The sequence below is a fragment of the Besnoitia besnoiti genome, chromosome IV (genome assembly GCF_002563875.1).
Source record: "Besnoitia besnoiti strain Bb-Ger1 chromosome IV, whole genome shotgun sequence".
NCBI classification, from domain to species: Eukaryota; Apicomplexa; class Conoidasida; order Eucoccidiorida; family Sarcocystidae; genus Besnoitia; species Besnoitia besnoiti.
This window is the reverse complement of record NC_042359.1, coordinates 41,756-54,366: the sequence shown is the minus strand read 5'-3', so window position 1 is coordinate 54,366 and position 12,611 is coordinate 41,756. Positions and strand designations below refer to the sequence as shown.

At 60.3% G+C, this 12,611-nt stretch overlaps 2 protein-coding genes across 2 annotated transcripts; one reads left to right on the top strand and one right to left on the bottom strand.

Moving 5' to 3' along the window:
• Positions 1-1,673: 1,673 nt before the first annotated feature.
• Positions 1,674-2,626, top strand: BESB_051490 (RNA recognition motif-containing protein; the record flags this gene model as incomplete). The annotated part of the gene is made up of 2 exons (XM_029363584.1): positions 1,674-2,446; positions 2,581-2,626. The coding sequence occupies 2 exons, from the start codon at positions 1,674-1,676 to the stop codon at positions 2,624-2,626; spliced, it is 819 nt and encodes a 272-aa protein (XP_029219507.1).
• A 2,216-nt stretch (positions 2,627-4,842) lies between these two features.
• Positions 4,843-10,687, bottom strand: BESB_051480 (uncharacterized protein; the record flags this gene model as incomplete). Its single annotated transcript, XM_029363583.1, has 2 exons — positions 4,843-6,029; positions 6,547-10,687. The coding sequence occupies 2 exons, from the start codon at positions 10,685-10,687 to the stop codon at positions 4,843-4,845; spliced, it is 5,328 nt and encodes a 1,775-aa protein (XP_029219506.1).
• Between the last annotated feature and the right edge of the window lie 1,924 nt (positions 10,688-12,611).

The window sequence follows — 12,611 nt, the reverse complement described above, 5'->3', positions numbered from 1 at the left end:
CTAACCTTTACAGGGTTGTATCACACAGAATACATGTCTATTCTATGTTGCAATTAGAAAAGCAGAGAATAAGAGGAATTCAGCCCTGCATCGGACAACCGTGTACCCACGCCTCCACATCAAACGGCGGACAGTTGACCCCCACGGCAGTCGATCTGAGCGAAGTACCCCTGCAGTAGTTCCATAATGTACAGCAACACTACGGAATTTCTGCAGCATCATCGCATAGCATTCCCCAGCGTATTGTTTCCCCCGTTGCAAGATTCGTACAACTAGCATCTCTCTGTGTGGACTAGATTCTACCTTCTTGGCACGCCTGTAGGCAGAAGCTGGGCTCCGATCTGAAGAGGCACAGCAGTGTTGCCCGCACGCTCGCAGCGTCGATCATGCTGTCAAGTCTATGGCCGTGCTCAGACACAAAGTCAAGGCAGTTTATGGCGTTTAGCTGGGGTGGCACAGAGGCATGCGGTCCTGTCCGTATCGGGCGACCTGGTGTCTTTGACCAAGGGGGCTACCCGCGAAGAAACATACGATTGCACGCACAGTATCGTATACTGGAGGCGGCGGGCAGCTCCTGCTGTTGACCTCCTCCCGAGTTGCACCCGAGGATGATGGTCACAAGCCGGTTCTACGGCGCACGTTAAGGCAACTCGTCGCCAGCAATCCGCAGCGTTGCTTGGCAACTGGTGTCGCGCTGGCTCAAGCACGGCCAGTGCTGGCAGTGCCCTTCAGCAGCATCGATGTGAGGGCGCGACTTGCGCGGTGTTGTTTTTAGGGAGGAGCAGCTCCGGTCTCACTTCCGTTCTTCGAGAACTGTGTAGGGATACACAGGTGCTGTTCCACGTCAGATATCTCCGGCGTCATCAGGCCGTGTCTGCGGGAGCTGTGGTCTCCATCGTTACATCTACGCGCTTAGCGGAGACGACCGCACCAGCTGTGCCCGTCCGCGGGTTTCCTGGTGGATATTCCTCCCAGTAGCGCGCATCTCTGAGCGTGATTCAGTGGCTTATTCAGCAGACGAAGAGCATCGAAACAGCTAGAAGGCTGGAACTGGACAGACAGTGCATTTTCCACAGGCGCGGGGCGCCTTCCGAACTTTCGCGCCCGCTAATGTGGCTTCCTGCTGTCTGACGGAGACCTGCCCGCAGATCCTTCAGTGAGCAACTGCTACTCGTCACTCTCAAAGCGTGCTGACTGAAAATATGAAGAGAATGCTCCGGAAGGATGCATTTTCAGTGAAATTGAGCCTCCCGACCGTACACACTTGCCCAGCAAGATGTCCTGCGCCGTATATAAGGCGACCATGGCTCGCGCGGATTTCGAGTGTAAGCCACCCTGGGAGGGCTTCACGTAGTGGTGTTGTCACTGCCGGCACATGCTTTTTCTCGTGTGGTGTTTTCTTTGACGCGTGCGTAGCGAAGATTGCCTTTTCGTGGAGCAGTTTTCGGGGATGCCGAGAAGTCTCCTGTTTGAAATCTTGTGCGCCGTCGCATCTGCATGGTAGGGCGTGATTCTTTCCCGTCTTTCTTTTTTGGACGCGGCAAGGCGATGGTGCTCTCGGCTCCTGGCGCATGTCTGTTCGTTCCGCTTCGCCCTACAGAGTACGTGTAGCGTAATTTCCGTCCATTTTCGTCGGCAGAGTAGGCCGTTTTCACCTCGGATTGTTGCCAACTATGGCGGCCATTGGCATGCCCCCACACATTTTGGCCTTGTTTCAAGCACGCCCTCCTCTGGAGCCTTTGCCTGCCTTCAAGAAAAAGAACACCAGAGGGTACGTAGGCGTCGCAGATTATGTGTGTAAGTTTGAGAGCGGGCCGCCTCCTCCGCCAGTGCCGTACGAAACTCCGAAGCAGAGGCTGCTGCGCCAGAAACGTGAGCGCCTCCTGTCGCATCTGTCAAAGCAGAAAGAGCTCATCAAGCAGTACAACCCCAAGGACGACAAGAAGCTGACCGGGGACCCTTTCCGCACGCTTTTTGTCGGAGGCATCAGCTACGACACGACAGAGAAAAAACTCAAGCGTGAGTTTGAGCAGTACGGGTCCATCAAGAAGGTACGTCTCATCTATGACCGCAATGGCAAGCCGCGTGGATACGGCTTCATTGAATTCGAGAACGACAAGGACATGAAGGAGGCCTACAAAAATGCAGACGGACGCAAAATCGACGGCCGCAGAGTTCTCGTCGACGTCGAGAGAGCCCGCACAGTTCCCGGGTGGCTGCCCCGCCGCCTGGGAGGAGGGCGAGGCAAACCGCGGGGAACCAACACGAAACCGAAGAAGCCGCCAATGACGGCTGGGCACCTCCAGCTGTCGCTGCTGCCGCCGTTGCCTGCTGCCCCCGACCCTGCGGTCCTCATGGAGAAGAAGAGGCGCGACGAAGAACGCAGAAGAGAGAGGGAGAGGGAACGCGGACGCAGCAGGAGTCGCGAGCGAAAGGAACGCAAAAGGTAAGAGCGAAAATAGTGGAGGCGTCACACAGGTCTCACAACCTGCAGTCTGCCACGCCTCACCCTCCGCCCCCCGTTCTTGTGCCTTGCGACAGCAGGTCTCCTTGTTTCCCTCCCGTTGTGTGCCCACACAGGAGCCCTGGCCGCGACAGAAGTCGGAGTCGGGAAAGGAGGCGGTGAACAACAGCGGATGCTCTTCCCGCGTGACTTGATTCTTCAAGAGGCGTTCCGCGGCGTCGGAGCGCCAGAGGCAGACGAGTTCGCGGCGCGCCCGCCGGTCGCGGGCGGCGAACTAATCTCGGGGCGGCGGCGGAGACTCGAGGATGAAACGCGCCTCTCCGCCAGGCACGCCTCCTCTGGACCTTGGGTGGCGGGTCGCTATTTTAAGCGCTCGGCGACTTCGCCCTGTTGGCGCTCTGAAGGGAATGGTCAGGCGTCTGTCGAAAGTTACAGTGCCAACGCTGTGCGAAGCCGCTCCTGGGATCCTGGCGGCCCGGTTTTTTGCTCTAGAAAGATCCGATGTCTCTCCTTGCGCAGCGCACTCTCACATTTTTTCCAGTACAAACTAACAAATGCTGTTGAACTTCAATGGCTTGCTTTGCCAGCTGTCGCTTTGGAGAGTTACCACCGTATTCCTTCTCTCTGTAGCTGCATTGTGTATACCTTACGGGACGCTTCCCGCAGTCTAATCTTTCCTCAGCTTCGTTCTCTGTCCAGCAGAGGCCTTGTCGCAGTTCCTTGACGCGGGAGCGCGAGTGAGTATGCGCGAAAAGCCTCCTCACAGTGACGCTGCGGTTCGGTTGCGTGACCGCCGGAACTTGGGGAGCTTTGATCGTGGGACCGTTTGTCTTTGTGTCACGGTGCGTTGTTCTGCGTTGTCAGCTTCCTGTAGTCTGTAAGCGAAGTTGGCTAGCCACGCTGTGCACCGCATACATGTTAGCTCCAAAGAAGTGTAGGACACCGGCCGTGAGTGAAAGTGGTAAAGCTGTAGTTCTGCTGGGCACGTATCAGGGAGGCGCGACACTTCGAGAATGGTATGCGTGGGAAGCTTCAGAGCAACACTCTGGCAGTAACGGCTTTGAAAAGAGTTGTTTTCGAAAGGAGCAACTGCATCAGCAGGAGAGTTGAAGACATCGAAACAACCTCGCGCTTCCCTTTTCCACGGATTGTGAACGCACTATCGCAGTGAGTTTAAGCTGGTAACAGCGAGCCGCTCGCGTGCAAAAGCAGTATTCGGCAAAGAGCTCCGCGTATTATCTTCGTAACTCGTTGGCAAGGAGAGTAGGCGTTCAGTCACTAAAGCCACGATACCTGAAGTCGGAGCTGAATGTTTTGCTATGTGGAGGGAAAGAGGGAAGTCAAACAGAGGTGCCCTAACGGCGCCGCACCGAGTCAAGGTTTCGAAAAGCATATCCGGCGATAAGCGCAATGGCAGCAGTAAGCTTCAAAAAGTCGCGGCACGGGGCCAAAAAGAGTAATCGTAACAAAGAAGGAATTGCTGCGACGCTGTATATCATACACATGATTGCCGTTCCGGTGCCCCCGTTAGGGGCTACCCGGGTCGCTTCAACTGTCTGGCATCACAGGGGCGCACGCTTCGGTTGGCTTCGAGGGAACTGCCTTCTCTGCGAATGATGGTCGCGCAGCATTCGAAAGAGCGACACAAGGGCGGTTGCGGATATATACTGCCGAGGGGTGACTGCGCCAGCCCACTGAACTGATTGGAGACGCTTTTTATGGTCCATCTTAGATTTGATCGAAGGCCTTGGCGTGGCTACTAGAAGGGACCTTTGTCGTCACGTAGAAAAGAGGAGCCCCAGGCGTTCAGTGAATTCCTGTATAGGAAGGCTAACTACGGCAGGTGGGAAAAGATGAACCGTCTCGCGTTGAAACTGTAGTTTGTCCTAAGGGGGATACGTGGTTAAACAGTAAGGGGGACCACCAGAGTGAATCAAGCCATGCTTAGCAAGGCAAAGACAACTTGAAGAAACTCACTTGTGCCGGGGGAGGGCGTAGCTGAGTGCGGCGTCCACTGGCACTTTCGGGGGCGTACGGGGCGACAGGTGAACAATCTTAGCAGACGACGAGCCTTACGGCTTCAGAGTTTTGCTGTTTGCGTAGATGCTCGGGCACGTGATGGAAGAAATACAGAGGAAAGTCGAGCGGGGCGATACACGAGAGCGTCCTCGCGCCTCGGCAGGGAGACAACACGACGAAGAACTGCGAAGACGCAGACGACAGCAGGAAAACGCGGAAAGAGATCTCAGAAAGGAGGGTAGCAGTGACGCTGACCTGCATGTACTTTTATAGCTCACTCCCGTCGATGCCATGTACTCGCTGAACCTCAGCAAAAACCACAGGATTCCTCGTGCAGGCAGCCACAGAAACGCCGGTGCTTAGCTCTTCTGCGTTGCCTTCTTGCCCTTCTTTTTCTTTCTTTTCGTCCCTCTGCGATCCTCCTCTGCTTCGCGCTCCGCTGCAACGCTCTTCTGAGTCTGTTTCCAAGCGCTGAACGCGTCGGCAGGAAGCATCACGTCGATCTCGTAGGGGCCTGCGGGCTGTTCATTGATGACGCTGTCCCTGATTGATGACGGGCACGCGGCGACGACTTCTGCATGAAAACTTGAGCTCTTTGGAATCCAATTTTCTTCCGGTATTCGTAGAATGCTCGCTGCTCTCAAACCCTCCAGTGACCCCGTCTGCCACGGCGAAAAACGCACCGCTGCCTCCGCGGAGTGCCGACAGCGCGCGAAAACGCGCATCGGGAATGCAGTGGACGAAAACGGGACGCAGCCGCCAGGCCTTAGGCTGGAGCTAGAACCCGAGGCCGCCGTCTTAGAAGACGCAGGTGCCGTTGAGGTGGAGGCCGCAAACGCATTCTGCTGCACAGATTGCCTCCTGTACCTGTCCAGCAGGTCTTGGTGAATCTGTCGGTCGACTGCGTTCACGTGCTGGACAAAGTCCCGCGGCGTTAGCGCTAACAGATGCAGTCCATAAGCAGACGACCAAAATTGAGTCGACACCTTGATATTTGTCACGCTCGTTTTCCCCCACTTCCCCACTTTCTTTTGTCCCCTCGCCTGCGCGCTCTCCACGTCCGCGTCACGCTTCGACGCACCGTCTGTCTCCTCGCTGTCTCCCTGCGCGAGGCCGCCACACGGCGCGGCGATTTTCCTGTGATACAGGTGCGCCATTCGGAGGTAAAAGGGGACATCGAAGTGTCCCCAAAGACTCCACGTGAGAATCGTCGAGGCGGCCAGCGGAACCAGAGCGTGGCGCTCAATGTCGCGCGAGAGCGTCGTCAGAATCGCTCTGCGAAAAGGCCCTGGCCAAATACCCATTTTTATCAAGTCGTGAAAGGCAAGCACAGCCACATTCGATGGAACCGCCGTCGCGAACCGCTGCAGAGCGGGAACAAGAGACGCCAGCAGGGGCAGGGAACGAACAAAGTTCCGGCTGATGCTGTGCAGAAGATAAAACAGACTCTGCGGCCGATGCGTCCGCGCCAACAAGTCCACCGACGTGCGCATGATCTGATCGTGCCGTTCGCTTGCAGAGGGGGTAGCAGCAGACGCGGAAGAACCTGAAGAAATCAAAGCAGAGAGGGCGAGATAGTAAACGTGTGCCGGCTGCCTGCCGCACAACAGCGCTAAGCACCATACGCCACACCGCTGCTCTCGATCTCGTAACAAAAAGGCCGCACCTTGATGCGGCTGCCGCGGGTAGATAAAGCCTATTGTACACGACCTGATGAGAGAGTTACAACCACCCTGCCAATCATGTGTCGGCGGCACAACGCTGCACAGAGATTTGAAGCGCTGCCTCACCTTTCTGCCTCCACCAATGTAGAGTAACACCGGCGCCAGGCGCCAGCAGCGCAGCAATCAGCGGTTGGCTCAGCACTAGATCCCAACCTATCGGTACAGTACTCGCGTGAAGAGGACTCTACACGCGAGCTTCAGCTTCCTGTCCACAAATGCAACTACGAGGAACGATGCGCAACTCGACCGCATCACATGCAGAGAACGAGCGCGATGCATTGCACAGATACCTCCACATGCCGCTCTGCAGGGGCGCGGACTCCGTGAGGCGCTTCCTACCTGAGCTCGCTGCATCGGTTTCGCCCGTCTGTCTCTCCTGGTAGAGCATCTCCTCGAAAGACGACGCCGACGGGGCGACCGGGCTCCACGGCGCAGCGCCTTGCCCCGAGGGAGGGGCCTTTTTCTTCTTGTCACCTTCGTGCAGCAGGCCCTTAATGCAGGCTTCTGTGAGTGTGTCGTCTCGGAATTCGAGCCGTGAGAAGCCAATGAGCAGCTGCATCATGGAGTCGACTGTCGTCTGTCGCAGAACGCCCGAGCTCGCCATGTGTCGCGCGAGCGCATGCGCAAACGCAGGGTCGCTGTACCCCAGACAGCCCAAATTGTATACGGTCTCGCAGGCGAGCGCCGGAGTCAGCAGAGGCAGGTTGGGCCTCAGGGCGTCGCACAGAGCCCGCAGAAGGTCGTGCTCGTAGCGTCTGGTGGCCTTCAGCGCGCCGACGGCGTGGGCGAGGGCTGCAGCGCCGCGGCGAGAAAGACTGAAGCACGGGGCCGGCGCGGAGGAGAAGAGAGAGGAGAGAGGCGCCGCGCGGGCGTCGGCGGCGCGCACACTCGAGGCCGCCGAAGGCTGAGCCGCGGAGGACGCGGAAGAAGTGGGGTACAGAAACTGGGGAACTTCGGCGTCGATGAGGTGAGTGAGGAGGCGGTAGACGATGGAGGACAGGTTTATGTCCTGCGTGCGATAGAAAATACTCTCCAAGCGCAGGTACCAGAGGAGGCTGCTGAAGCCGAAGGCGGGGGAAGCGGCGTCGTCCGCCGGGATTACGTCGCCCTGTGGGACGTCAAGGTCTGCTCGCCACTCTCCCGACAGCGTCATCGCCGCAGCCGGTCCCTCGCTCAAACCCTGAAGAAGAGAGCCGCCGCTGCGCAGACCTCTTTGCAGCTCCTCCACACGCGCTTCGTACTGGGCCTTCTCCCGCATGTTGGCGACGCCTTTCGCCTTTTCGACGAACCAATCCTCCGCGATCGTCTGTCGTTGCTCCCCGAGGGCATTCTCCTTCTTCACTACCCGCCACGCATTTCGCGCGAGCGGCTTCGCTTCGTCGAGAAACTCTTCTGACGCCCTTCTGGCCTCGGCACAGATGTCTCCCTCCGCTTCTTCACGGCCCTGCAGGGTGCGGCTGTGGTGCACCAGGGCGGAGTTTTTGATGACTGCGGTGTTGCGAATCCGCTGGAAGGCCAGGTGCTTCTCGCTGCGCTCGTTCGCGCTCATGAACTGAGACGCGAAGCCGCTGTGTGGCGGCTCCTGCCGAGTTTTTTTTTCTCCTCCACCTTTTGCGTTCACCTGTGCGACGCCGGTCTTCTCCTCCTGCCCCAAGAGCAGTGCGCGAGCCAGCAGGGGCGCTGCCTCGGCCGCTTCTCTCTTGAGGCACAGAAACAGCTCGTCTGCCATGTCGACGGCTGCGATCTCCTGGGGCTCGAGCGCCACTGCAGGGATCTCTCGGCCCGCAACCTCCTGCGCCTCGCTGCCCTCCTGGAGGTCGCCCGCCGCCGAGGCCGCCAGGGCCCCGGCGGCGGCGGGTTGCGGCGCCGCATCGTGGCGCTTTGCGAGGATTTGCAGCCAGATGTTTTTCGGCAGCTTCCAGCGGTTGTTGCGCTTGGAGATGTTTGCAGCTTGCTCCCTCGCACGCAGGCGGCGCTCCTCTTCGAGATCTAGGCTTGCCTGTCCTTCGCCTCTCTCCGCCTCCGCGGCGCGGGGCAGCCGCTGTGCGCCTGGCGGCTCGCCGAGGTCGCTGAAGAAGCGCAGGGCGACGCCGGGTGCGGGCGCGGGGAAGGCGCGGATGTCGTAGACGAGCGAGAGGAGGGCGAACGTGAGGTGGGATGCGAGGTCGAAATGCCCGTCGCGCGCAAGCGCCTGCGCGGCGACACCAAGGAAGTTCCAGAGGCGCGTATCGGAGACGATCAAGTTCCCCGACGCGGATACGGGGAACTTGCAGGTCAGCTCGCGCTGCAGCGCCTCGTTGCCAGGCGTCGCCTTCCCCCCCCTCGCGAGCTGCTGGTCGGCGCGCACCGTCTTCTCCCCGCGCCCGCCGCCGCGCCCGCCCGCGCTCGCCTCGTCGGCCTGCTTCACCGTCGCGCAGAGGCAGTTGTGGACGAAGAAAAACGCAAACTGGTCCAAGCACCAGAGCCGCTGCTCAAGCGGCAGGGATGCGAACTGCGTGAATAAAACGAACCCTGGCCCGAAAGCCTCGACGTCCGCCTTCGTCACCACCAGCCTCGCGTCGCCCTCTCCTCCCCTTTCGTTCGCCTCCACGCCGCCAAGCGCGGCTTCCGCTCTCGAGCCCCGCACCCTCAGCCGCCCATCCGCGTCGCCGTCTGCAGGCATCCCAGCAAACCTGCCTTCGAGCTGCGTCTCCTCTTCTTCGTCTCCTTCGGCGTGTCTCGCGGCCGCGCGGATCGGTCTGAGCCTGCATTCGTCCTCCGCCGCAGCCCCGCTAGACTCTGCACCCGCCCTCGCCTCCTCACGCCGAGGCACGTAGAAGGCCGGGGGCAAGTCGTGGAGAGGCGGAATGGCAGCCGCGAGAGGAGTCGACGCGAGCGCGAGTTGCAACATGCGAAGCTGGAGCGCAGGATCCGCCGAACATCCCTTTTTCACACCGGAGATGAACAAGCGAATCGCGTGCGTGCGCCACCACACGCGGAGGTTCCCGACGTTCTCCGCGGACGGATGCGCGTCGCGCTTTGCCTCCAGCGCGCGCAGCTCGTGAAGCAGCTCGGCAATCCACGGCACGCTCTCCAGGCGCACCAGAAGCGCCTGCCCCGACAAACCTGAGAGGTAAGCGAAGGGCTGGTGAACCGACAGAGACGCGCGAGCGGCCCGAGACGGCGCAGCGACTGCAGCAGGGGAACAGGAGGCCGCAGATGCACCAAACGCCGAGCCCGCGTTGTCTGGCGCATGCACGGCGTCGGGCTGGGGCTCTAGCAGTCCCCCCTCGGGCTGCAAAGCCTCTGCGCCCTCTTCTTCCTCTCGAAACGCGACGCACATCGCGTCTTCGCCGTCACGCGCCTCCGCGGCCGCGCGGAGACCCCGAGGAGACTCGGAGTAGAACGCAGAGAGAGAGGCGACGCGAAAAGCCAAGTCCGCGTCGCAGTGCGACTCCATGCCCCCTGGCGCTAGACGCGGCTCGCCGTCCTCCGCCGCCCTCCGCGCCATGGCGTGTAGCGTGCGACGCGCGGCGCCCGCGAGAGGCGACAGCGAAGAGACGAGCCCAGAAGAGGCAACCGGCAGCGAGGGCAGCTTGCGCGCATCAAGAACGATGTGCGAGTGGAAGCGGCTCATAGTAGGCGCGGCGCCGAGATCTGACGACGACGGCCGCGCGGAAACAAAGAGGCGCGGTGACTCGTCTGTTGAAGCAGAGTTTAAGACCTGAGGAGCCTCGGGCGACACGCGCCAAGCCGCCGACGGCCGCCACCCGCGGGTGCAGCGAGGAAGAGCCCGCGGCGCCGGGGAGACAGAAAGCGCAGACAGAGCCGAGAGAGGAGCCCAGAGAGAGGACGCGCGAGCCGAGCGCAAAGCAAAAGAGGATGCGGCTTCGCTACACGACGCCGAAGGGCGCGCGACGGCGCAGCAAGGAGAAAGTGACAAACTCAGGACCGAGAAGGACCGGCTGAGCGATCTCACCACGTGCTGAGCGAGGAGAGCCGAGTCGTGGCGTGCCCAAGGCCCGCCCGCAGGCATGAAGAAGAATGCGTTCTTCGCGTCTCTCATCACCGAGTGCGCCGGCGGTTCACACCCTCTGCAGCTGGCGCGGTCTCCCGCAGACGCAGAGGCCTCCTCTCTCCCGACTGCCGCCTCAGAGTCCTCGGTACTCCGTTTCAGAGTCTGAGAGACTCTCTCTTCTCTCTCGCCGTCGCGCCGCCCCCTCCAGCTCTTCGGGGCGACCCCGTCGCGGCGCGTGTCTGTTGGTTTCCCTCTTCGCGCTTCAGCCTCATCTGCGCAGTCTCTGCGTGGGCGCGCGACGCGACACGCCCTGACGGCAGAAAGATCTCTCAGCCCGGGAGAGAAGAAAGCGTCTTCGGCAGCTGGTTCTGTCTCGCCTCGCGCGGAGACCTGCCGGCGCTGCCGCAGGCGCCACGAGGCCCGCTGCCCGCGGAGGGGCGCCGCCCCCGCCCTGACCGATGCGCGGACTCGCGGCGCATGCATTTCGAAACCTTGTTCAGGGACGGGAGCGGCACGCCGCCTCGCGCGCCTCGAAATGGACTCGCCCGCGCAGGCCTTGGTCTCCCCTGCCCGGTCGCGTTTGAGGGGGCTTTCTGCCTGCCAAGCGCCTGCCTCTTCTTTTTTAGGCAGCCGCTCAGGGCAAACGCACAGCCGCAAGCAACGATGAGGGGGACGTGTGACTCTGTCGCGCAAGGCGATGCAGCGACCAAGACGGCAGCTGAGTTCTGCACGCGGACACGCGCCGAGGAGACGCTCACGAGACGTTGGGCGCCACCCGCAGGTCTTAAGGGAGGCTGACCCTGCCTCTGGAGAGCAGAGATACGGATCAAACGAGCGAAAGTTGAGTGAAAACGGGCAAGAAACCTACTTTGAAAGGTCAAGGCGTAGCACAGAAAACAGGGAGTCGGCGGACTCAATCCTTCGGGATCCCTGCGCGGGCAGGCGCGACAACACAGCGAGGAAGACGGAGCGACACGCCGAGCCGACACACGGAGAAAAAGGGGGTTTACGAGACGGAGAGCACGCGGCGAACGAGGAGTCGTTTTTCTTCCTCTCCGCTGCGGCGAGCGTCTTGCCGTGGCTGAGAGACGCCGCCAAACTCGGGCGGGCGGCCTGGGGGCCTGGGGAAAGGCGGAACTCGATAGGAGGCGAACGGACGGCAAAGAAGAAAATGGAGAGAGAGGAGAGGAAGAGAGAGCGCGCAGGTGAGAAACGGTGCTAGCGGAGAGCTTGAGACATCTATAGAGGGACGAGGAAGGGAAGCGAAGAGAGACGGTGGTGAAGTGGGGAGGTATCGCGGGAAGCCCGGGAAGAAAAAGGAGGGAGAGGGGAAGGAGCAGGGTTTTCAAAGACAGAAAACAATTTTGAAGAGAAAAGACAGCGCTCACCGTCTGAGAGAAACGACCAGGCGAGGAAGTTATCAAGTGCTTTTTCCCTGTCGGGGTATCCACGCGCTGCCGGACCCGCTCGAACGCGCCCTCCGCATGAACCGGTGAACCAAGCCGCCATCCGCGGATAGAGAGCGAGTTAAAATTCCCGTTTTTTCGCGCAGGAAGATCCCCCATATGTGCACTTAGAGACCGTCCCTGTTTAGAGGAGTTGCTCGGGCATGCAGTGAAATTTTTCTCAAAAATTGACGGCGTAGGGCAGACGCAGTGTTGCATCGACTCAGTTGACGGCTTATTTTGCGGGAAAAAGAAAAGTGCTCCGCCCCATTGTTCGGTGTCTTTCGCCTCAATTTTCTCAGATCTTGTCGTCTTTTTTTCTCCCTTGCGCGTTTGCCTCATGTACCCCTGCCGACGTTCTTTTACGCGGTTGCATGTCTCTCTGTCTCTTCGCAAATGCTACGCTGAGCCCGCGCGCCTTACGACTTGGATCGGCTCGAAGCCAGCAACGCAGCCGCCCTCCGATCTGAGCCTTGGAGCCTCGGTCGTAGAGTGCAGCGTCTCCGAGGGAAAAAGACACGTCAACCAAATCAGCCGCGCCGTCTTCTCGCTCGCATCGCCGCACTGGAGGCGATTAAAAAGCTGACCTCGACAGGTCAAGGAAAAGAGACAGCGCACGCGGCTGGCCTTCCTTTGACGCGACCCGGTCTCCGCGCGCGAGAGACAGCCAGCCGGAGGACAGAGACAGCCCAAGGGCAGAGGCAGCCACACGCAGAGGGGGACAGACACGGGGGCGGGAAACCGTATTTGGCGGATGAAGATGCACATAAGCGGGGAAAGCCCGTGCCTGGAAAGGCCCTCGAGACAGAGAACGAGGTCTGGGCGGCAGATCGTGTCGCGATCGTCGCAGATCTGTCGTAAATCCGGTAAGCGCCGAGAGTCTGCTGCGCCTGCGCGGGCGCGCTGTTTACCACCGCCGTACAGCCAGCTGCGCGAAATGGTGAGTTGGCGACTCACGCATC